At 44.5% G+C, this 25,422-nt stretch overlaps 2 protein-coding genes and 1 long non-coding RNA gene across 17 annotated transcripts in view; 2 read left to right on the forward strand and 1 right to left on the reverse strand.

Annotated features, from left to right (window-relative positions):
* Positions 1–12,748, reverse strand: part of PPP1R12B (protein phosphatase 1 regulatory subunit 12B) — a 204,564-nt gene extending 191,816 nt beyond the window's left edge. For 12 of the 15 annotated variants that reach the window (XM_082679742.1, XM_082679743.1, XM_082679759.1 and 9 more), the window contains exon 1: positions 11,305–12,745. In XM_082679742.1, the coding sequence (XP_082535868.1) occupies positions 11,305–11,595 (291 nt within the window). In that variant the 5' untranslated portion in view covers positions 11,596–12,745. Of the gene's footprint in view, positions 1–3,685; positions 3,705–11,304 lie in introns of those variants that run through there. The other 3 variants (XM_082679744.1, XM_082679747.1, XM_082679751.1) reach the window with 3 other exon arrangements.
* Positions 10,678–15,924, forward strand: LOC309838694. Its single transcript, XR_014298380.1, has 3 exons — positions 10,678–10,970; positions 14,390–14,483; positions 15,503–15,924. It is a non-coding gene; the product is annotated as an uncharacterized lncRNA (long non-coding RNA).
* Positions 15,925–16,098: 174 nt separating this feature from the next.
* On the forward strand, positions 16,099–24,585 carry UBE2T (ubiquitin conjugating enzyme E2 T). The gene is made up of 7 exons (XM_082678875.1): positions 16,099–16,224; positions 21,117–21,287; positions 21,852–21,921; positions 23,035–23,140; positions 23,252–23,350; positions 23,484–23,561; positions 24,138–24,585. Exons 2-7 carry the CDS (start codon positions 21,179–21,181, stop codon positions 24,261–24,263), a joined length of 588 nt encoding a protein of 195 aa, XP_082535001.1. The 5' UTR covers positions 16,099–16,224; positions 21,117–21,178; the 3' UTR covers positions 24,264–24,585.
* Positions 24,586–25,422: the final 837 nt, after the last annotated feature.

The raw sequence follows: 25,422 nt of genomic DNA on the forward strand, positions 1-25,422 counted from the left end.
CTGACGCCAGTCCTGTGCCCAGCGCGGCAGTCGGGAGACGCGAATGGATGGGCCTTTTCACCTGGCCCCTGTGCTGCGGGAGCTCTCCAGCAGGGAAGAAGGCTCTCAGCAGATGAAAAGCAGCTTGGTGACCCTTCAGAACCATTTCCATCACCCCTGGTGATTTACAGTGAGATGAGTCATTCTTCTGACCTCATTTTCCATGCTATATACCCTCAAGAGGGGACAATCTAAACATGCCTCAATACGAGAGGCATGATCACAAAACTGTGAAGCTGCATCCAAAGGACCCAAACATAATGTGTTTGGCACTTTAGAGCCACATCTCATAGCTAGGCCAGCCGACTTTTAAAATGAATGAATGAAAGAATAAAAATAACTAACTAAAAAAAGACACCTGGAAAAATGCTGCAGAGAAGCAGAAAGAGAGTAAACCTGCTTCCCATGAAATGCCCCGTATAAATAAAACACAGTCTGTAAAACAATACACCCTGCTGTGAAATTCCCATTCAACTAGAAGGGCAGACCTCTCCTTGCCGACCAACCCAGTCTCCATTTGAATGTTCCAAATGTCACTTCCATTTTCAAAGATGAGCGCATCATCTGCCCACAGCTGACCGATACACCCAGAATGGACACTCCTCTCTTCCCGCCTCCCCCCTTATAAGGCAGGGCCCTGGGAAGGAAGTCTCTCTTCTCCCCGTACAGCCAGTTTACTCTACTTTTTAGTTTTCTTTGGATCCTTTCCTTCGAAGTTTTCTTTTATGATAAAGCTCAAGGGCTGGTGGTGACATTGGGGGGCAAGAAACCACAGTACTGAACCAGAACTTTGAACAGTATATCAAAATAGGGGGAACTTCAGCTAAGAGTTAATGAAACAGATTTGAAAAGGCGATAAAGTTTACCCCACGGTCATCGTCACTGACAAATCTTTACACACGAAGGCACTGATCTATATTTGCCGAGCCCCACGTCAAGCCGTGCAACAGTCAATACACTACACTGACCTGTATGAGCCACTTTATTCACAAGGTTCACAATTTACACGCTTTGAACCGATATTTGGTATCCCGAGTAGAAGGTCAACACAGGGAGATGTGATGATGATTAGAAGAATGTATTGATTAATAGAATTCAGGTCTAGTCAAGGCTGGCTTGAAACTTCAAAATTCTGTTTAGGCCACCAATGGCCACTAAACCACAAAGAGATAACTTGATATTAGGTACCTCCTGACAGAAGTATATACCACCACCTATGATGTACTCTTGCCAAAAAATTCAAATCTGAATCAGATCAAATCTCTGGATCTTATCATCAGTTTATAGAAAATACAGGAGACAAAGGAACATGTTAACATTATAAGCATGCAGTCAGCAGAATCAAGATTGTGGGAAACTCTACAGTACAAATAATTCAGTTTTTCAACAAATAAAATGCAGAGGAAAAAAAACGAGGAGGAAACTATAGATTAAGAGAGTCTTAAGGTACCTATGAACCAATGCAGACCTTATTTGAATAAACCAACAGTAAAAAAAAAAAAAAAAAAAAAATTCATGAACCACCAGGGAAATTTAAACACTACTGAATACCAGGTGTGTTAATGAAATTGTAATTGTTTTTATTTAAATTCCTATCTCTTACAAATACATATTTACAAATAAAATTATGTGATAATTAGGATTGGCTGTAAAATAATCCAGTATATTGGGGATGGGGAGCGAAGGATCTAAAAATGAAACAAGACTGGGAATGAGTTGACAACTTTTGAGAATTCATTATACTATTCTATTTTTGTATTTTGAAATATTCCATAATTTAAAAGTTTAAAAACGAAAAGAAAGTAGGTCACTAGACCAAAAATTCATATGTAAAAGCCAGGTTTTTCCAGATATATCATGGATATTCAGAGCGTGGCACTGTAAAATATTTTCCGAAAATTGCATTAGAACATGATTCCAACAGATTGCCACAGTATTATGATGTTTAAGTATACTAAGAACTAAATCTTTTCTAAATTCTTACATAAACCCATTCCATAAGTACAATGTAGTACAACACTGCATCAGAAACTACATACAGATCAATTTTCAATATTGAAAACTAAGGCTTCAGTTTTCCAATTAACTTGACTTACGAAACAAATACACACTCTGCGTGCCTGATAAAACTTCAAGCCCCCCAAATTTACTCAAACTGGTTACAATCTAAAATCTAAGAAACATTTTTAAATTATACTTCAAAAGCAGAAAAAGAAATAAATTCAAAGCCAAAAAGAGTCAACAATTTGAGCGAGCTTTGTTTAGTAACCCAAATGTGTTTTCAATTCTTTGCCTTATACAAAACTCTGGGTCGAGATCGTTTATCTGGATTTATTGAACCACTAAAGATTAATTAAAGATCTCAAACTTCCCTCTTCCACCATCTTTAGGAAAACAGGATCATTTTCATCCTCAAGTACAGATGAAAACAGTTGCAAATGCTGATGAATGTAATACTCCCCTCCAACCTCCAAAAGCCAGAATGCTAAAATAGAAAATCACTACATGGGACTTCCCTGGTGGTGCAGTGGTTGGGAATCCACCTGCCAATGCAGGGGACACAAGGTTCGAGCCCTGGTCCAGGAAGATCCCACATGCAGCCGAGCAACTAAGCCCCGTGTGCCACAACTACTGAGCCCATGTGCCACAACTACTGAAGCCCGCGCCTAGAGCCCATGCTCTGCAACAAGAGAAGCCACGGCAATGAGAAGCCCGCACACCGCAAGGAAGAGTACCCCTCGCTCACCCCAACTAGAGAAAGCCCGTGTGCAGCAACGAAGACCCAATGCAGCCAAAAATGAAAGAAAGAAAGAGAGAGAAAGAAAGAAAGAAAGAAAGAGAAAGGAAGGAAGAAAGGAAATCACTACATTGCCAATTTCCTATTATAAATGATAATAGTAACCAGGTATTCTGGAGAGCATTCCCCAAATTCTATTTAGATTCTAAGATGTATCAATTGCTATGTAACAAGAAGCACAGAGTCCGGCACATCTATTCATTCAGTAAATGAATGTGAAAGAATAAACAGCAGGTGAAACAGTTTGCTGGCACTAACCTCCCTGTCACGGCTCCACTAAGGCTGCCTTCCAGTGACAGTGCTAATGAGTGGGAAATGGGCCAAAGCAGAACTGGGAAATAAAATAACCTAAACTAGCTAGTCAGCCCTTCAGTAACAGGAATGCAACCTTCCTGCCTCTAGTGCCAGGTTTAATATCCTAAAATATTCGTAACTCATAAATTATGAAACCTCTTGAACTAACCGGAAACCAGCCTTTTAGGAGTCTTCTCATATACTTTGGGCCCTAATTTACAGCTGTAATCACACTGATGGTAGATCTTTTTTTTTCCCCCTTCCAAAAGTCAACAGAAAGACTAACAAGTTATCCCTAATAGTAAAAATGTCATATAATCTCCATGAATAGTCCTCAAAACACCTTCCCACTGAAACTGCTCTTTCAAAAATTATAAATGACCAAATCTAAGTTTTTTTCAGGCCTCTTCCTCCATTTCCTTTTACATTATTGACCATTCATTCCTGAAACTCCTCAGTATCACTGTGCTTTCTCGGTTCTCCTTTGCATTAGTTTCCTCTTGCTGCTGCAACAAATGATCATAAACTCAGTGCCTTAAAAGTACATGTATTCACCGTCTCACAGATCTGGAGGTCAGAAGTCTAAAGTCAGTCTCACCGGCGGGGCCAGCTCCTTCTGGAGGCTCTGAGGGAGGACTCTGTCCCCGCGCCCTTTTCAGCTGCGCGAGGCTGCCCGCCCGCCTTGTCTCTTGGCCCTTTCCTCAACGGCTCCAGCCTCATTTCTGCCATCACATCTCCTATTACTGACCGTTCTGCCTCCTTTCACAAAGACCCTTCAGATGACATTGGGCTCATCTGGATAATCCAGGCAAATCTTCCCAGCGCGAGATCCTAAATTTAGTCACATTTGCAAAGGCCCTGTTACCAGGTAAGGTAAGAGCCACAGGTCCTGAGGATTAGGTCCTGAGGGGCATCACTCCACCTACCACCTACCCTACAGCTCTAACTGGAACTTCTGCCTCCTCTGCTGCCACCGCATTGTGCTTTTTGCTCTCCTCTTTCATATTTTTACCCCATCCTCTTCACACTCATCGCTTCAACTCTCACCTTTATGCTAATATCCAAGTCTCTCATTTTAAATGTGAGAGAACCGGAGCCCAGATGGGAGGTGATGACGGGCCTTGAATCACACAGATGTCGACAGGATATTTCTATGTGGATGTCTTCAGAGCAGCTCAGTCCAATGCGGGACTGAATCCTATTCCTGTCTGAATAACACAAGTCTCTCAGACTCAGGCTAGAACTGTATTACACTTTTCTCTTCTCTTCTCTATTCTCTCAGCTGGTTCCTTCATCTCTGTCCCTCCATCCATTCTGAAATCCAATTACAGCTTCCTATTCCTAAAACACTGCTATGGTTGGGTTACCTCTCCTGCTCAAACCCACCGTTCTCTACTAAGGATTGCATCCCCCCCATCCCCACCCCTCCCGACACGTCCATCGCGACTCCCCTGCGCCCTCTGCCTACACACCACACCCATTCCTGCCTCTCACCCTGAACTGCCTTCCTCTGTCCCTCCACTTAGGAGTGAATCATAGAATGTACCCCTCTAAAAGGAATTGTTTTTTTATTTATCTATCTCCAAACCAGACTGAGTTCCTTGACGGCAGAAACTGTGCCTATCAGCAAACATATACAGTAGTTCCCCCTCCTTAGCCCTGGTTTCACTTTCCTCAGTCACCTGTTGTCAGAAAATACCAAATGGAAAATTCCAGAAATAAGCAATCCCTAAGTTTTAAATTGACTGCCGTTCAGAATAGCTGATGAACTCTCCCGTCCACCCGCTCCGCCCCACCCTGTCCAGAACACCCAGTCTGCATACACTGCCCACCCGTCAGTAAGGAAATAACAGTACCATGGACCCTTGAACAGCAGGGGTTTGAACTGTGCAGGTCCACTTATAGGCAGATGTTTTCAATAAACATGTACTACAGCACTGGACGATACCCAGGTGGTTGGATCCACAGATGTGGAGCCCTGGCAATGCAGGACCGGCTGTAAAGACACACACAGGCTTTCTCTCGCAGGGTCAGCACTCCAACCCACCCGGGGTACGTACATACAGGGTTCCACACTGCACGCGGTTCCCGGTGTCCACTGGGGATCTGAGCTTAAATAAATTCCAGCTCTGCAATTCATTACCTGTGTGACCCTGGACAGTGTCTCAGTTTCCCCATCTCTGTAAAATCCAGACAATGATAAAGTACATATCTCGTGAGTTCTTCTGAGTATTACTCACGAGTTAACATATCAGAAGAACACAGAACAGTCCCTGGCTCAGAGTAAATAGCATCATAAATAGTGGGAGCTACGATCAGTACTTTTACCACCTACTGCTGCTGCCACTACGACTACTACTAGTATTATAACTGTCATTGGAAATGACTCACCACTACATGACTATTAATATGGCTTAAAAAAAAAAACACAAAGTACTGGTAAGGACGGGAAGCAACCAGAACTCAGACACTGCTGTTTGGAAGCAAAATGGTGGGGCCACTTTGGGAAACAGCTTGGCAGCTTCCTTTAAAGTTAAACGTTCATTACCACGTGATGCAGTTGCGCCACTCCTAGGAATATAACCAAGAGAAATGAAAAATTATGTTCACACAAAAATGTGTACGCAAATGTTTATGGTGGCTTTATTCATTATTACCAGAAACTGTAAATAACCTCAACGTCCTTCAACTGGTGAGCGGATAAACAAACTGTGGTCCATCCATACGTTTCGGAACATCTCTCGGCAATAAAGACCAATGCGCTACAGACACACACAACAACATGGATGAACCTCAACACGTGACAGCAAACGAAAGCAGCCAGATTCAAAAGGCTCCATACTGTACGATCCGTCTACATGGCATCGTGGCTACAGGAACAGGAAACTGAGGAAGGGCTGCCAAGGGCTGGGGGCGGGAGGAGGAGCCGGCCGCGAGCACAGAGCAACCCTGGGCGCAACGAACGTGCTCCGTATCATGACTGTGGTGGGTACACAGCTGTGTGCACTTGTCAGAACTCTACATTTGTAAAAGGTGCATTTTACTGTATATAAAGTACACTTTAATTTAAAATATAAAAATAAGCAGGGACTCAATTTTAATTTACCAGTAAGACCTGTCCAGCCCTCTACCTTTAGCAGAACTGTGCGCCATCTACACACAAACTACAGCTTGGCTATTGGAAAATACTCACTGAGAAGATTCCAAAGCCCAAACGATAGTATATAGCTACTCTACAGGACTTTAAGAATGGGGAACAAAAATTTGGCTAGGGAACAAATACAAGTCACTTGCATCTGTACTCCCCCAACCCCCCCCCAAAAAAAACCACCATCAAAATAAACCTAATTTCCAAATCTGGCTTTGAGTTCCATTATGGCACGGCAACTTGAGACAAATACTCATAAGGCAAGTGGCCAGGTGGCCAACATGTTCTGAAGGCCTCCTATTAACCAATGTGAAGAGGTAAACTACCAAAATGACTCAGGATGACTGTTCTAGATCCACAATAAGAAAGACGCCAACAGGTTTTCTTAATCCCAGAGTACCTTGTGCCCCTAACACTAAGCAAAATTCACCAATATACAGGATAAGTCCCTTCACACATGGAACTATAAGACAAGTAAATAATGAACTTGGAATAAAAGAGAAAAGATTAAGAATACTAGTTTTATTCTAGTTATAAAATAAACAAGTCATCGGAAACAGACTCACAGACTTAGAGAATGAACTTATGGTCACCAGGGAGGAAGGGTGGGGGAAGGGATAGTTAGGGAGCTTGGGACTGACATGTACTCACTGCTATACTTAAAGTGGATAACCCACAGGGACTTACTGAATAGCACAGGGAACTCTGCTCAATATTATGTGACAAGTTAAATGGGAAAAGAATTTGAAAAAGGAGTGGATACATGTATATGTATAACTGAATCACTCTGCTGTACACCTGAGACTATCACAACATTGTTAATCAACTATTCTCCAAAACAAAATAAAAAGTTAAATAAATAAATAAATCACAGGGATGTAATGTACTGCAAGGTGATTACACTCAATAACATTGTAGTGCATATTTGAAAGTCGCCAAGAAAGTGTATCTTAAAATTTCTCATCACAAGGGAAAAAAAACTAACTTTGCATGGTGACTAGATTTATTACCGTGATCATTCCACAGTGCACACAAATATTGAAGCAAATGCTGTGCACCTGAAACTAATATAATGTTAAATGTCAATTACACCCCAATTAAAAAAAGCATACAAGTTTTATCTTATAAGTCGGCACACATACATACTATTTGGAATTGAATTGAACATGTAATCATCTTAGTGTTCTTCTGTCTCACTCTGAATATAAACTGCTCTGTCTTTCTTCCTTCCCTCATCTATCCCTACCTCCACCTCTCTTCCAGGGAAATAGATAATTTTCATTTCCCTGAGGATACAGGGTCAGATTGAGGCAGCTCTAGAATGACAGAGGCTGCTAGGAGTTGAATTCCAGTCTGGGGTGACCCTGAGGGTCCAAACGTTGACTCTAAGACTGTTACAAAACCAACCTGAATTCTGAGTCAAGCACAGTATCATTCTAGTCTCCTAGGTATCCCTCCAAATGAAGACTGATCAGCCTGACCTAGTGTTAAGATACACGTGTACTGACATCGGTGCCCTCCCCACACCCGCATAAACATATGTGCCAATGTAATACACTCTGAAGGAAGAGCGGGCATCATTTCAACAAGTCCCAGAAAACCTCCTTTCCAAAGGCAAGCACTTGCCTCTCAGTACCCTGATAATTTGGTAGATACAGTTCTAAGAGCCTGTACCTGGACCTACAGTACCCAAGATCATAATGCTAAGGATACAAGATAGGTGCTAATAATCGACCTTACAAAATAAATAAACAAATAAAAGGAAAATTTTAAAAGCACCAGCCCACACAGAATTATTAGCCCACATTTCATGCCCTGTAATATACACACATAAATAAAATGGGAATTCCTCTGTGAGCAAACATGTGCTTCCAAGGGTTACATAATCAGATTAACGCCCTTTTCATTGACGGCTCTACATACACACCAAATCTTAATTTATTTGCCCAAGTTTGCTTAGACTGCATCAGTTTCCGAGGCTTTCACCAGAGTAGGCCTAATCTTTGAGACATTTCTTATCCCAGTCTATTTCAAGCATTATTAATAGGCCCCCTGGAGCTTATCTTTGACTCAAGCACCTCGTGGCAGAAGCAAAGGCTGCCAAGAAAGGAGGTCTCTAAGTCAAAAGTAGCATCAAGGCGCCACAACCTGAAGTGCAAAACATCTATTGTAACCCTGTGGGCGAAGAAAACTCATCCCCCCAACATCTTCTGGGAGTTTCTTCCAATGTGCTCAGGTAATAGTCCACAGCTGGTCAGGAGGCTGCGGCCAAAACAAAAGAGATTGGAAGCAGTCATCCTGAGAGCTCACATCACACTTGTACAGCAGGGGGGTATTTTAACTAAGTAATTCGTGGAAGTGTACCACTCTCCGCTTCACGGGACAAGCAGTCATTCACTCGATGGCTGTTCAGCCTCTGGCGGCTCCAGCCTCACATTTTGAAAATAATCTTGTATGTATCTTCAGAGTTCTTCAGACATGGGAGAAACATACTGTAACTCTGCAGAAACTGACTTGTAAAAGGATTCCTGAGCCAATATAAGCCCCTGTCTTGATTCAGGCAAAGGGACGGTCTCTCAGCATAAGGTTTGCTTGATCTCACATCTTCAAGCAGCTTAATCTTTAGCTGAATTTCCTAGTATTGAGTATACCTGGTCAACTCAACTCACCACCAGCCCTGTAAATAGGGAGGAATGCCATAGTGCACTGGCAGGTGTTTCAAAGAAAATTCCACAGCTGTCATCTCTTCCTCTCCTATTTCAGGAGATTGCGGAATGTGAAAGAATATTAACTGAGAGAAGTTGCACTTCACAATCTGGGGTGGTAATTAAGAGAGAAAGAAAGACACTAAGGGGACCAGTCTCAGGAAAAGGCGTCAGAAAAGTGCTTTCCTGGTGTGGGAAGGAGACCTACCAGGAGTAACCTAAAAGTAGGTGCTTTTCTCAGAGCATTGTTAAAATGTGTGTGGTAAGGGCCAGGCTCAGCTGACAGAGTCACCTTAAAAGAAACAGGGCTACTGAGTTATACTCAGAAAACTGTGCTTCAATAAAGAACACGTGGAGACTAGAAACAGGTTTCTACTCCTCTAGCCTCTACGACCCCTTCAAGTGTTTTCTTTCAGAATCTAGACCTCAATCTCCTTATCATCCCAAATACATCTGAAAACTAAAAATTCATCCTCTCAAAGGGCTCAGAAATTTAAAATAATGCACGTGGCTCTCTTGAAACAGAGAAGGACCCTATGGTCTATGCCCCCCATGTCCTCAGCCTGCCTTTTGTCTGTGGAATAACTTTAGTCAAAGAATAAGTTTAATCAGAGAAGTGAGAAAATGCAGAAACAAAGGAAAACAGTCAAAGGAGACCTAATAATAATAGTTTAGTCCTTAAGCATGGTCAAGGACCTTCAGTCCCTCCTCAAGGGCTACAGATAATATTCTGAGCCATATCCTGTGAGCTGTTTACTTTGTAGATACTGAAACCCCCGCCAGCTGGAAGAAGTTAACTACATGATGACCAGGCTGTAGTCATGACCTAAGCTGCCACAATTCTGAGAACCGGCCTCAAGAAATGGGAACAAACCGACCCTGGAACTGAAGCCTAACTGTACTTAAAAACAATCAAGATGACGCTGATCAGACCACCGATGACCAATTTCAAGATGACCGTCAGAGCTGACTGTGCTGTTTCTGCATGTAGCCCCCTCCCTCTGCCTATACATCCCTGAAACTCCCCCGTAAAAGCTCTTGGCCACTGATTGTCGGTGGGGGGAGTCGGCCTTTAGGCAGGCGTCCACCCTCTGCCCCACCCCCCCTCCACTTGCTGGCATCCAAAGTAAAGCAAACTTTCCTTTCCACCAAACTTGCCTCTTTATTGGCTTGCGAGCAGCCGGACCCCACTTTCGGTTACACTCTTTTGTGTCCCTCTTATTTATATTCAGCTCCTTATTAGGTGAGATATACAGCTCTGGAGCTTAAATGTGAAAAATCCATGCCTAAGTGCAACTTCTCGCCCCTGTAATCTCGCACAAGCAACCATTTTCTAAGCTTCAGATTCCTCAACTGTAAAACGGTTATTGTAACAACACTACCTGCCACACCTACTTCAAAGGATCACTGCTGAGATTACATGCAGTAAGACATATAAAATAATTTTTTAAAAGCAAAGGACTACACAAATGTTGGTTGCTACCTTCGGTGGGGCACTGTTAAGAGCATGAAGAAATGCATATAACAGGGTGAAAAGAAGGTTCTTTTATCTGAAAAAAAAAAAAGGACTGCAAACATGGTGAGGACGAATTTTAAGGTACTGGCTAATATGTTCAGGGAAGTGGTATGACGCGAACTTTATTATTTATAAGCGGATTCTCATGCCAACACATCCACTTTGCACAGACAGCAGAAGGAAAACAAGAGATTAAGAGTGGGTGTCCAGCTCTCGGCTCACCGAAATAACTGATGGAGTTCCACGTGGAGAGGGAGGGTGGAGTTAGTCATGACAGCCACACAGAACATGGTTGCATAAGAGGGGGAAAGTGAAGGTGTTCGTACCAAGCACAGAACTAACTGTCAAGTTACCCACAGTTCACAGATTACAGCCCGATCCGGGGCGTGTCATTTCCACAGGGGGCTTTAGGGGAAAAGAAAGGAAGAAAGACTATTCCACGAGCATCAAGCAAACCAGGTGATTCCGCAGGTTGGTTCTCCGCCGGCGCGGGTAACGCTGGCGGGGAGAGCGTGAGGTCGGGGGCTCGCGAGTTGGGCCCGCGGGACACGGAAGCTGCCTTCGAACCATCGCAAACCAGAGGACGCGGCGCGGACCCAGACCCGCCAGCCCCGGCCCGACCCCACACTCGCTCCCGGGAGAACGGAAAGCCGGCTTCCGAGAGGGAACCGGGCAGGCGGCGCGGGCGCGCACCGGGGGACACCGCGCCGACTGGGGGCGGCGGGATGCGGACACTGCCGGGCGGCGGGGACCCCTGCCACGGGGGGGGCGGAAGGCGGCTCGGCCACCGGCCCCGTGCGCTCACCTGGTGCAGGGCGGTCAGGCCGTCCACGTTGGCCGTGTCCACGTCGGCGCCCCGGGCCAGGAGCCGCCTCACCTCGTCGGTGTCCCCGCTAGAGCAGGCGGCCAGGAACACGGCGCCGTCCTCGAAGCGGACCCGCGGGCCCCCGCGCTGAGCCTGCGGCGGCAGCTCCGCGCCCGGCCGGTCGGCGGGCTCCTGCTCCGTCAGCGAGCCCCGCCAGCGCCGCAGCTGCTCGGCCCGCCGTGCCCGCGCCGACTCGGCCCGCTTCCCGCCCAGGTGCTCCATCTCCGCCATCGCCGCCGCTGCTGCGGGCCGCCGCCGCAGCCGCCGCCAAGCGTCTCAGCCGGGAGCGGAGGGCGGAGACCCGCGCGCGGCCATCTTTACTGCTCCGCTGCCCGCGCCGCCCGCACTCCCTCGCGGCCTCAGCACGCAGGCGCGGCGAAGCCCCGGTTGCATCACGGGACTTTGTAGTAGGAGATCCGCGCGCCCCCCTTCCCCCGGGCGCACCCGCGCCCAAAGGGAACTACAAGTCCCTGGATGCATCGGGAAAGAGGCGCGGCCCGGTGGGGGGGCTCCCTGCTTGGCCGCGGACGCGCGGGGTCACCTCTGCCCCGAAGCGGGAGCTGTCCCCCGCCCGAGGCACCTCCGCGGGCTTGTTGGGAGTCGTAGTTTATTCTTGTTCTGACTTACAGCTAATCTCGGCTCCCTAACTATCATGTCAGTCTTTTGAAGTGGAAAAGGGGTCGGTAATTATCCCTACTTTCTATTGGGGAAAACTGGACGGAAAGTACCCGAAACTCTCAAAACCGTGTCCTGGTTGTAAATGCAGAGCTTTATTAACGTTGTAATTTAGAACGCATTAACAGGTGGCCCTGAAGAGATCCTGGGATTGATGCTCGCAGGTGTAGTGGGAAGCGCATTCAAGTTCAGATCTCCTCCCAACAAGTTACTTGACTTCTCCGACCCTGATTTGTAAGATGGGAATAATAATACCTTAGGGAATTCCCTGGAGGTCCAGAGGTTAGGACTCGGCGCTTTCACGGCTGGGTGCGCCGGTTCAATCCCTGCTCGGGAACTAAGATCCCACAAGACCCGGCGCGGCCAAAAAATTAAAAAAAAGAAAAAAAAAAAACTCACAGGGTGGTCGTGTGGAGCGGATAAGATAATACATGCAAGGATATCTAGTACTATCTCTGTGCGTATACCGGTTCACAATAAATATTAATTTCCCTTCTGTCTCCTCCTCTTCTACCCTTTACACGGATCTTAAGTTTACTTGGGAGGCATATGTGGAACATATATCCCGTCTTCCATGATTTTTTTCCCAAAGCTACAAAAAAATACCATGGTGCAAACACAATATTGTAAGTCAACTATAGTTCAATTAAAAAAAAATACCATGCACGTCCTAAATTCCTAAGGCAGCACGCAGGCCATTTTCATATTAACAGTGAACTTGGTTATTAAAACCTGTCAGGTTGACTCAGTAACTTTAACTCCCCAGGGCTTCAGCCCTGGCCAAAACATAACTGTTTTCCATTATGATAGAGAACATATACAATTATTAGGTTCTTTGAACTTTCCTGTATGGTTCAAGTTTTTCATTTAAAAAAATGTTGCAAAAATGATCAGGTCGTTGTAAAGGGAAACTTTACTATGTTCTATCATGTGCCTCAATTTCCCCTGAGACAAGCCAAGAATCAAATGAAAAAGGGACATATAAATGTAAATTATTATGTCTAATAATACTACGTCTATCCATATATGCCTTAATTAGGTATCCTTGAATTCTTTATAAATACTAATTAAGTCATACATCTTTGAGAACTGTGAAGAACAATGTGCATAAAAAGATGTAATACTGTATACTTTATATAGCCATATTTTCCTTGCATTAATTGAGTCACCATAGAACTTCTCATGCCTCATCATCTATTGGAATTAAAAATTCTGTATGAGGTTTACTTTGTAACTTGTCAGCATGGAACCTCTTCGTATTCCAACTCAGCCTCTTGCTGATAATTAAGATTGTTCACAAGCTCTCAAATAGAACTGTCCCTATAGAATAAAAGAAATATTGATATTAAACCAGATAGGAAATAATACTTAGCTAGGAACCTAACCCTCTTCAAGAAACCATTATTAGCTGAACTCTGCTAGTCTGGCAAGGAAACAAGAAAGTAAGAGAAGGGCAAGTTTTCAAATTTCAGCAAATTGCTGAAATCTCAGGAAACAGATCTCTGACAGCAATCCACGTGCACCATTTTAACATTATGATCCTGGTACACAATATCGGCTCAAAAAAAGTATGTATAATTGGACCATATATTTTACATACTGGTTTTCTAATAAGGATTTTTAAACTAGGGTAAAATTTTCATAGATCGATAATGTTATACTTCTTCTGGCTGTATTCTTTTCGCATTCAGAATCAGGAAAGAAGAAACATCTGGTTCCAGTTGTAAAAATAAGCTAAAATTGGCCAAGTCCAAGTCAAATCCATACTTTCCCAAGAGGTATGAACTTAAATCCCAATAGGAAGAATTCAGTCTCAATACTAGGAAGTTCCAGGTAGTACTTCCTTACTGTATCTATTTTACTTGCTTTTTTCCTGAGGTAGTAAGAAAATGATACCCTCTTTGGAGATTTTAAAGAAAAATATAAGTAGTTAAGTTCCTTACATAATTTAAGTGCAAACCTACCTGGAAGGAGATGAATCTTCCAGCTATGTGATTACGGAATTCAGTGATAATTATTATAATCTAATTAATTTAACTAGCTCAGCCAAAAAAAAGTTATGCCACCAAAAATAAAACAACAAATCAATCTGCGTATAATGATTTGAAAAGCTTTTCAAAATTAAAATCATCTAAGTTTTTTTTCTGAAACGTCTTCCCCCAAGCAGGGCTCTCTGAGAGTAAACTTAAACAATAAATTTATACAATTGTTTACTACCATTAAACAAACGTGAGAGTTTAGATTTCCTAAATATTCTAAAGAAAAAAATATTTTATATGCAAGTGAATAAAATCCTGACAAATAATCCTGTGTATAAGTAAAACATAATTTTTATACTTTTTTCTTCCAGTTTTACTGAGATATAATTGACATACAGCACTGTATAAGTTTAAGGTGTGCGGCATGATGATCTGACTTACATACATCATGAGATGATGACCACGGTAAGCTTGGTGAATAGCCATCATCTCATATAGATAACAAAATAAAAGAAAAAGAAAAAGCTATATTTTGTGATGTGAACTCCTAGGATTTACTCTCTTAACTGTCATATATAACATACAGCAGTGTTAACTATATTTATCACATTGGACATTATATGTCTAGTACTTATTTATCTTATAACTGGAATCTGTATCTTTTGACCACCTCCATCCAATTCCCCTGCCTGCGGTAAACCACAAATCTGTTCTCTTTTTCTATAAGATTTGTTTGTTTGTTGAAGTATAATTAACCTATAAACTATGTCAGTTCCTGGTGCACAACATAGTGATTTGGTATTTTTACACATTACAAAACCATCACCACAATTTTTGAACTTTTAAATGTACTAAGTGCACCAGCTATGATGCACATACTCTGTTGTATAAAGTGAGGAAACTTTTATTAAATAATAATTTCCCATACACTTAAAACATGAACTACAAATTAGAATACTCCATTCTCTAAAGCAATGACACCGGTTCAGCTTATGAAAACCTTTCAGCGTGGCCTCTGTTCCCACCAATTAACATACCTCCCTCTGGTGGACAAACAGAGACTGTACATTTAGCCCATGGAGTTCTTTCTGTTTTTCTTTTTTCTTTCATCCAATTCTTTCGGTTTGGCTTCCAAAACTACAGGTCTTTGCTTGTTTTATCATACTATCTCTCCTTTCCACCAGACTCAACATAGTGCCTGGTTTTTCTAAGAGACATTTTTAAGACTCGATTCTCAGAAAACCACCCGAGAAAGTAATCAATTTCAGCTCCGAAGACAGAACTGTAATTGTGACACAGTTACAGTTGGGGTGGAAAATAAGAGAAAACATTGAAGAAATTAAAATAGAAAATATCAGTACTAAAATAAGCAGCCAACTCCAGAATTAAGACAGAAAACACTTCCCCACAATGAGTAAATGCTAACAGTAGATGCGAACCCGACAGCTAACTGGACAGTAACAGGATTCCTTTCTGGTTCGCAGCTCCCCTCGTGGCTCACTCCCACAGCCGACGTGAGGCCCCGGGAGCGCCGCGGACCGTCCTGGAGAGCGCGGGTCTGCGGGGCAGAGAGGACGCCCCACGCAGCGATCACCGGGAGCCACAGCTACCGAACGCAGATCCGGGCTGAACGCACAAATCCCGCAGCGGTCGGACTGTACCGGTCCGCAGGTTTAGGAGGATCGGCCGCCCCTCCCGCGGCCGGAGCAGGAGGCGAGGGTGGGTGAGGCCTCCGGCCGGCAGTGCAGTCCAAACACGACGGACGCTCCTCGCGCGGGAAGCCAGGGCCGCCGGGCCGCGCGCCCCAAGTCGGAACCCGGCTCGAACCCCCAGCCCCTCAGATTCCGTTGAATTGCCGGAGCGCCCTCCGCGGGTGTGACTGTCCTGGAGCGGCAGCCCCTCCGCGTGAAAGACCTTGACCGCAGCCCCTTCTCCAGATCAGATTCTCCCGGTTCCTCCTACCACGCCCATCGCTCGGACAGACGGAGCCAGTCCCGAGCCAGTTCCCGCGCGCCGCGCCCCTGTTCAAAGCGCGTGGGCGTGGCCCGCTCGGAGCCTAGCCAATCGGAGTCCGCACTCCTCCCGGGAGGCGCTCCGGACCAATCACACCCTCGCGGGCGGGAGGCGGGGCGACGCAACTGTCGAGCTCGCGCAGGCGTGGTGCAGGCTGGTCGGCGCCTCTGCACTGCGAGGGGCGTCAGCGCAGGTGAGAGAGCGGGTGCTCCGGGTCTTCTGCCGAGAGGCCGCCCGTGGGGGTCTGCGGGGTGGGGGTGGGGGGCGGCTTTCTGCCTGTCGGGGGACCTTCCTCTTCTCCGACTATCGGCTGTGGAACGGAGGCTCTGGATGTCTTGACAGCCGTGGAGGGCGCGCGCCGCCGGCCTGTCACCCTGTCCTCCGGCCGCCCCAGCCATCTCGCTGCCACCACCACGCCCCAGCGGCCGCCCCCTCCCAGCCCCCGGGCCTCCCCCATCCCTTCCAGGCATGCCCTCCCCCCGGCCGTCCCGCCCCCTCCTCCCTCTCCCGTAGACATTTTCCCTGCCGGCCCCCCACCCCCGCCTCCTCCCTGCTCCCTCAGACGTACCCCTGCCCCCCCCCCACACGCTGTGACTTTTGCATATTTGTTTTATTGTCATTGAATCCCAGTGTCTGCTCACTGAGAAAAAGTGGTAAGGATCAGTATATAAAAATAGTGGTTAATTACCTAGTAAAGTAACTGGTTCCAGAGATGATGGTCTTAAAGGTGTGGCTGAGGAAATTTAGAATAATTTACATGAATGACTGTTGTAGTGTAATTGATTCTATTTAACATATTAATTTGCCTGTAGTATTACTAATTCTGTTTAAATATTTCTGAGTGTGTCAATTGTGGAGGAGCAACAGCCCTGGAGATTAGAAGAAGAACCAAAGGATGCTTTGTCTTTGCACCCCAGTTCAGGAGAGTACCTTGACCCAACCAATACACAAACTTAGTCACCTTTAAACAAATGGTTAAGATAGATGCTTCAGTTTAAGTTTGTGATTATCATAAGTTGCTATCGTCCTCCTAACTACAATCTATGACCACCAGGTAATCTTCTGATTATAATTAGTTTTCCAAGTAGGAATAATTTAGGGAGAGAATATGTGGAGTTAAAAATTTTACTGTAGTTTTACAAATTAATAAATTGACCTTTTAATTAATGTTTAAGCCTTTGTGAGTGAGCTTGGCATGAATTAGTACATCTAAGCCCTATCAAATCTAGGTTTACTAGGTTTACTAGCCAAGTTGAAGTTTTAGACTACAAAACTGAGAACCAGATCCTGAAATGTGACCTTTTCCACATATAAGTGAGTGAGGTCATACAGTATTTGTCTTTGACTTACTTCACTTAGTATATAATGCCTTCAAGGTCCATTCATCTTGCTGCAAATGGTAGGATTTCCTCTTTTTTATGGCTGAATAGTATTCTATTGTGTATACATACCACAACTTTAGCTGTTCATCCATTGATGGATGTTGTTTCTGAGTCTTGGCTATTGTTAATAACACTTAGAACATGAGGATGCAGATATCTTTTCAAGTTAGAGTTGTTTCCTTTGGATGTATTCCCAGAAGTGGAATTGGTGAATCACTTTCTTTCTTTTCATTGCAGAATGATATTCCATTGTATGGACATTCCCCGTTTTGTTTATCCATTCTTCAGTTGACAGACGTTTGGATTGTTTCCATTTTTTGGCTATTATGAATAATGCTGCTGTGACCATTCATGTACAGATTTTTAAGTAGATATGTTTTCAGTTCTCTTGATTATATACCTAGGAGTAGAATTACAGGGTTATAAGTTACTCCTTGTTAACTGTTTTGAGGAACTGGCAGGCTGTTTTCCAAAGCAGCTCCATCGTTTTGCATTTCCACCAGCAACATATGAGGATTTGTGTCTCCACATCCCTCACCAACACTTAGATGCTGTCTTTTTGGTTATTGTTATCTTAGTGGTTGTGAAGTTACAGCTTGTTGTGGTTTTGATTTGCATTTCCCTAGTGACTAATGATGTTGGGCATCTTTTCACGTGCTTATTGAATTATTTGTGTATCTTCTTTGGAGAAATATCTATTCAGATCCTTTGTCCATTTTTTAATCAGGTTGTCTTTTCATTATTGAGTTATTTATATGTTCTGGATACAAATAAGTTCCTTATCAAGTGTATGATTTGTAAATGTTTTCTCTCCTACTGTGTATCGTCTTCTCACTTTTTTTTTTGGCTGTGCTGGGTCTTTGTTGCTGCACGGGCTTTCTCTACTTGCGGAGAGCAGGGGCTACTCTTTGTTGCCTTGCGTGGGCTTCTCATTGCAGTGGCTTCTCTTGTTGCGGTGCGCATGAGCTTCAGTAGTTGTGGCGCACAGGCTTAGTTGCTCCACAGCGTGTGGGATCTTCCCAGACCAGGGTTCGAACCCACGTCCCCTGCATTCTTAACCACTGCGCCACCAGGGAAGTCCCTCACTTTCTTCCTTCATGATGTTCTTGAAGCACAAAAGCTTTTAAGTTTGATGAAATTCAGTTTATTTTTCTTTTGTCTCTTGTGCTCTTGGTGTCATATGTGAGAAGACTTTGCCCAATGCAAGGTTGCAGAGATTTACTCTTATGTTTAATTATTTTTCCATTTTATCTCCTTAATTTTTGCCAGATGTAGAATTCTAAGTCAACAGTTTTCTCTTTCCATATTTTAAAGATGTGGTTCCACTGTCCTCTGGCATGCATTGTCTCTGAGGAGACATTTGCTGCCTTTTTACATTTGTTCCTCTGTACATAATATGACTTTTTTTTCCTCCTCATGCTTTTAAACTTTTTATCACTGGTTTTCTGCAGTTTAATAGGCTGCGTCTTGGTGTTTTCTCCGCGTTTCTTCTGCTTGTGGCTCCATGAGCATTCTGAATTAGAGATCAATAGTAACTACAGCTCTGAAGCTCTTCATGTTTGAAAACGGAGAAATCTGTTTCTAAATAAGTTAAAGAGATCGTAATGGAAATTAGAAAATTTGAGAATCGAGGAATAAACATTCTACATATCAAAACTTTGTAATGCACTGGTACTTAGAAAGCAATGTATAGCATTATATGTCAGAATTGAAAAGATAACTCTATACAAATAAATGTAAAACAATGCAATAGATAAGTTTGTAGAAAAACTTAACTTGCCAAAATTGACTCAAGAAGAAATAGAAAGCTTAAATAATGCTGTAATATTTAAAGAAATTGGATTTGTAGTTTAAAATCTTCTCACATTGAAAACGCCATTACCAGGTATCATTCTGTCAGACATCTTAGAAACAGATAATCGCCCAGACTCTTCTATAGGATGTCAAACTAACTCATTTCAGGAGGCCAGCTTAACTTTGATAACTGATGACGAAATTAGGAAGGAAAATTATAGGCCAGTTTTACCCGTAAGCAATAGTGTTGAAAGTTTTTCCTCTAAGGTTAGGAATAGGATAAGAATACCAGCTGTCAGCTCTTTTCTTCAGCATTGTACTGGAAGTTATAGCCAGAACAGAAGACAGGAAAAAGGTTAGAAGGGAAGAACTGATTATTCATGGATGATATATGTAGAATTACCAACCGCAGACCGCCTCCCAGATAGATTCATCATTAGCATTATTAAGTTTTGGTTAAAAATCTACTGTATTTACATATATCAATAAGAAGTGGGGAGAAAATAGAGTTTTAAAAAAGATAAAAATATAAAGTACTTAGGAATGAATCTAACAAAAGGTAAACTCTTTATAGAGAAAATTATAAAACTATTGAAGAGTGTCCAGAAAGACCTGAACACAGCATGCTCGTGAATTGTAGGCTCACTGCCATAAAGACGTCAGTTCTCCCAGAATTGATCTATGCAGTCAGCGGAATTCCAGTCCAAATCACAGCAGCTTTCTGTGTGTGTGTGTGTTTGTGTGTATATTTGTAGACTTTTTAAACTGTTCTAAAATTCATATGGGAGAGCAGAGGACTAAGAAATAACCAAGGCCTTCCTGAAGAAAAAGAACAAGGGGGAAGAACTCACCTTCCCATATACCAGGTCTTACTAATAATAAGCTACAATTAAAGCAGTGGGGTATTGGCTGAAAGAGAATACAGTTGACCAATGAAACAAGTTCGATAATCCCAAAACAGGGCCATCCGTACATGCATGGAAATTTATGCCAGCATCAGCAGGGAGGGGATGGACTTTTCAATAAGTGGGACTAGGACACTTGGCTTTTCACATGAGGGAAATAATTCAGACTTGGACCCCTACTCACACTATACACACAAACTGATTGCTAGTGGATCAAAGACTTAAATGTGAAAGTATCTAAGTTTGGGGGTAAGGAAAATTTTAATACACAAAAGTGTAAATATTAATGTAATTGATTACATTAATATTATGTATTTGTCAAAAATGTCATGAATGAAGTGTAGAGACGGCAGCAGACTGGGAGGTGGTGTTTGACTCACCTGTGTAGCCAGAGGTAGCCAGAGGGGGGAGTAGGGCTGAGAAGTGGGGAGGGGCTTGTTTTCGATGAGAGAGATGTTGAGCATGTTTGAATGTTGATGGGAAGAAGGAAAGAAGACTGGAAATACTAAAGAAAGATGAAATTGACGGAGTGGACGCTGAAGGGTTGAGAAATACGTGGATTCCAAACTACGTGGAGAAAACCCCAGACCTTGAAGCATTAGTTTATAAACCTCTCGTTGGAGTGATGACTGTCCCCCGTCACTGCCCTTGCTCTCCCCCCACAGCTAGTACTTGACCATCCATTTCTCTGCTGGGCACCTCAGGACGCAGTGGTGAGCAAAGCTAGACCCAGGCTCTGCCTCAGTAGTTAATTATTATCAGTGGAGACAGACATTAATATAAAGCATCTAAAGTTTTTGTAGAAATTTTTGCCTTGTTTTATACTTAATTTTTTTAGATGTGTTTGCTTGAATAGATAACTAGAAGTAAATAGAAAAAACTCAGACTTCCTTCTCAGAATAGAGATTAACATGAGGAGTTTGTCCTTTAGTGAATTGCAACTGTGTGCTAAAAACTGGGGTCACTGTTACTGACCCTTTCGTGGGTGCCCCTTTTCTCCACAGGGATCCCAGCCAGTGTTGAGTGCGGCGCCGGGAACCGTGTGTGGGTGATTCTCCCTGGGGTCATGCAGAGAGCATCCCGTCTGAAGAGAGAGCTGAGCCTGCTGGCCGCGGAGCCGCCCCCGGGCATCACATGCTGGCAGGATGGGGACCGAATGGAAGATCTGCGGGCTCGTAGGTGTCGCACCAGGCGTGACGGGTCACGACCCTGTCAAAGGTCGTGCTGAAGTTTGAACACCTGCGTGTTCTACAGCAGGGGACAACTGCAAGGTCAAAGTGCCCGGCCATCTTTCTACCTAATTTGTTTACATTTATAACAGGTTTCCATGACATTTTTTCTTTGGCCTTTGATTCCATCTTTTACTGATTTGTAAGCCAAGATCTGGGTATCAGCTTTGAAGCAGTGTTAGTACCAAAGCTCACCTCAAATATCTGTGAGGCCAGATGGGAAACATAAGTGTTCAGAACGCTGCGTTCCAGCCAGAGCAGAACTGCAGGTTGTATGTGATCTGAGGCCAGCGTTGTCCACCTTCTGTTTCGATCTCCTGTGTATTCTTTGATTGACACCAACTTTGGGTACACTGGTACATTGCATGGGGACTTGTTAAGCCCTGAGAGAGTTTCTGTCCCAGACCCAGCTGTTCCGTTAGGACCAGACTTCATTAGGTCCATGGGGTGTGGTAATTCAGATCATCTGATTACCTCTTGACGTTTTGTTCTTTTTTTTTTTTTTTAAAGAGATATTAGGTGGAGCAGACACGCCTTATGAAAAAGGTGTTTTCAAGCTGGAAGTTAACATTCCTGAGAGGTCAGTGTGAAAACTATATCCTAAATTTCCAGGGTAAAGCGCAGTTACCGGAAGACAGAGCAGTGTCGTAGGGTGTTGAATGCAGGAGTTCAAGTACCTGGATTTTAATCCTCGTCTTACCATGGCTTAATGTGACCTTGGGCAAGTCATTTCATGTCTCTGGAGTTCGATTTCTTTTTCTTAACACGGAGCTGGATCACATCTAGGCCTCACCCCCACCCCACCCCCTGCCCGTCACTGTAGTAAAATATACATAAAATTGACCGTCTAAACCATTTCTAAGCACGTGGTTCAGTGGCATTAAATGCCCTCACACTGTCATCCAGCCGTCCCCCTCATGCATCTCTAAACCGTTTTTAAGCACATGGTTCGGTGGCATTAAATGCACTCACATTGTCATCCAGCCGTCCCCCTCATGCATCTCCAGAACTTCTTCGTCTTCCCAGCCTGAACCCCCGCATCCATTAAACACTGGCTCCCACGGCACCTGGCAGCCACCCTTCTCTCTGCCTCTGTGTTAAGGCCCCTTTTAATCCAGGTCTCCTGTAAGGCTGTCATCAGGGGAGTGGTAGCTGTAGTGTAGTTTGTGATTTGTAGATACCTGTTCACCAGGCCAGGCTTGTTACAGGTCCTGAGAGAAGCAGCTCAGTAATCACGGGGGGCGTCAGTTCTGAGACCGATGGGGATTTTCCAAATGCAGTGTATAAATCAAAATTGGATCCTGTTTTTCAACACCCATCTGTAAAAAAAAAAAAAAAAAAAAGGGAAAATTGAGGAAATCTGAGTAGTAGATGATACTGGAAAATAATTTTTGTATTTTATTCATAGGTATACTGATAGTTTTGCAGCTCTATAGGAGAGGGACCTTATTCTTAGGAGAGACATGCTGAAGTATTTAGAGGGTGAAGGGGCTTGATCCAGGTGGTGGGTATAAGAGGGTTCTCAGTACTATTATTTCAACTTTTCTACTGTTCATAAATTTTTGTAATAAAATTTGGCAAGAGCAAAGGTTTGCCTCTCAAAGGCTGTCGTCCTAATTAGTCACCAGCAGCTGTTTATAATGTAAGAAGCAGTATTTCAGTAAAACTTCCATACTCTCCTGTGCTTTCAAAGGTACCCATTTGAACCTCCTCAGATCCGATTTCTGACTCCCATCTACCATCCCAACATCGATTCTGCTGGAAGGATTTGTTTAGATGTTCTCAAGTTGCCGCCAAAAGTGAGTGGTGGGAGCAGGGCCAGCTCTCTCGCCTGCCGTGGCCCTCGGCTCTAAAACTTGTGTTAGAGAAGCACGTTCTTAGGGCCGCTGTCTGTCTGCCTGTCTGCCTAGGGCGCCTGGAGACCGTCCCTCAACATCGCGACCCTGCTGACTTCTGTTCAGCAGCTCATGGCCGAGCCCAACCCCGATGACCCGCTCATGGCCGACATCGTAAGCGCCCCCGGCCCCCCGCTCGCGGCCTGCTTTCCCCACGCCCTGCTCTCCATTGGGGAGGCTCGCGTAGCGCCTGCAGCTTGGTTACCAAATCCCTCCTCTCTCCACTGACTCTCTGCTTCCATCTCAGTCCTCAGAGTTTAAATACAACAAGCCCGTCTTCCTCAGGAATGCCAGGCAGTGGACAGAGAAGCACGCGAGACAGAAGGTGGGGTGTCTGTACAGCTGATTGCGCTCCTGTTGTTGCTCTGTTAAGCGTGAGTGTGTCCCTGTGTGTGTAAGTGTCTGTTAGACTTGCCAAGTTCGTACTGGACACTAGGATGGCTGGTTGATCTTCTACCGCAGCCTTCTACATAATTATTCAGCAGATAGCTCAAGCGGCTGGAGGGTTTCCCAGCACCCACGACACCACAGGGCAGCCGAGGTCTCCTGTTTAGGCCAGAAGGAGCTCTTTGCAGGAGAGGGGAGGGGTGGGAGGAGAAATGGACGTGGAGGAAGGGAGAAGGAGAGACGTCCCCGTTTTACGTCCATAGTTCCCTCATTTAACAGAAGGCAGAGTTCAGGAGCAGGGATGAGCACACGGGGGTTTCGCTGGGCTGCCCCGCACTTCAGACTGAGCCACGAAGTGGTTAGTGTCACTTGTGAGAAGAAGTAAAAATTAAACAGTACAGAGGATTGGGGAAGCTGGTTTCGGAGAGAATGTCCTATCCAGGAGGCAGCAGAGAAGGACCTGGGAGAACAGTCGGTGTGAACCTTGTGCTCTGCCCCGCCTGCTCCTTTCTAGGCTGATGAAGAAGAGACGCCTGATAACCGCCCCGAGGCGGGTGACTCAGAAGGGCACAGCGAAGCACAGAAGAGGAAAGCCAGGCCCCTGGGGGGCGTAGAAAAGAAATTCTGCCCTGACGTTTAGGGTGGGGTTTGTCCTGGCCCGTCTCAGTTCATAGGTTCTTTGCCAGCACGGTCCAATTTGCTTACGTTTCTGGAATGTTTTTCTTTGTATTTGATGACATTATCGTTTTTATATCCTGTGAAACAGACCTTGTGTATTTATATGTTCTGCTCTACATTGATTCTCTGAGTGCAGTTTGTTTTATTTAGCTCATACATATGTGTCCCCAAACTTGTAAACCTGGAAAATAAATAATCATCTAGTGTTGAGTGTGTGTTCATCCTGAATGTGTGTCTGGGAGCAGACCGGCCAGAGAGCGACACAGTAAGAATGTGAGAATATCTGGAATTGTTGCCCTTCATTTTGCCCACTCACCAGCATCACTCGGGACACTGAACGATGGACGTGGGGGCCAAATAGCCTCAGAGACAGTGCGGTGGCCGTCACGCTTCCGGGATTCTAGGTGTTCAGAAGTCCTAAACACAGTGTGGGGATAAGGTGATTACCCTTCTGTTAACGTTTCTCGCAGTGTGCACTTTCTGTGACTTAACTTACGTGGCTGTGGTATAACTTTCGTTTGTTCAACAAATAGCGACTGAACACCTGCTGTGTGCCGAGTGTTTTAGAATAATATAATGGTGAGAAAATCAGGCATGGGGTTAACCAGATAATCGTACAGATTTACATGGATTTTCACAGTCCTTTCTGTCTCTAGCTTTATTTCACGGCAAGTGCTAAGGCGCAAGCTCGAATCCCTGCTCGTGACTTTACGGTACACTTGGGCCTGTGCTTATCATTCCGTTTAGATGACGGAGAAAACAGATTTGGGCAGAAGTCGGCTGAAGTGGAACGAGGTGCTGAGTGAGAGCAGATGTTGGGGCCGCCTAGGCAGAGAAGGAGACTGTCACGTCCCGCCTGTATCCAGGCTGGTAGTCCTGTGCCAGGCTGGGCACCGTGCACGCAGAGTGCATGCAGTGAGCAAGCAGTTTCCCTTCATCCGCTGCGGAACCGCCCTGCGCTCGGCAGTGGCCTGCCTTAGAGCACGAGTGGTAGCGACAGACGACAGCGTCAACCGAAAATGTAAATTTCCTCTGTGTCCCCCCGACCCCACTTCATAAATTTCCAACTTCTACATAATTCTTGAACCCATTTCTCAAAATCAGCTACTGTTCTCTTTTTT

Source organism: Grampus griseus (genome assembly GCF_964374135.1).
Source record: "Grampus griseus genome assembly, chromosome: 1".
In the NCBI taxonomy this organism is placed as follows: domain Eukaryota; kingdom Metazoa; phylum Chordata; class Mammalia; order Artiodactyla; family Delphinidae; genus Grampus; species Grampus griseus.

Bases quoted from the DNA above. Each gene is read 5' to 3' on its own strand.
- UBE2T (XM_082678875.1), top strand. From the start codon at position 21,179: ATGCAGAGAGCATCCCGTCTGAAGAGAGAGCTGAGCCTGCTGGCCGCG. The intron at 21,288-21,851 runs GTAGGTGTCGCA...TTTTTTTTAAAG, and splicing joins AATGGAAGATCTGCGGGCTC to AGATATTAGGTGGAGCAGAC. The intron at 23,351-23,483 runs GTAAGCGCCCCC...CTTCCATCTCAG, and splicing joins ACCCGCTCATGGCCGACATC to TCCTCAGAGTTTAAATACAA.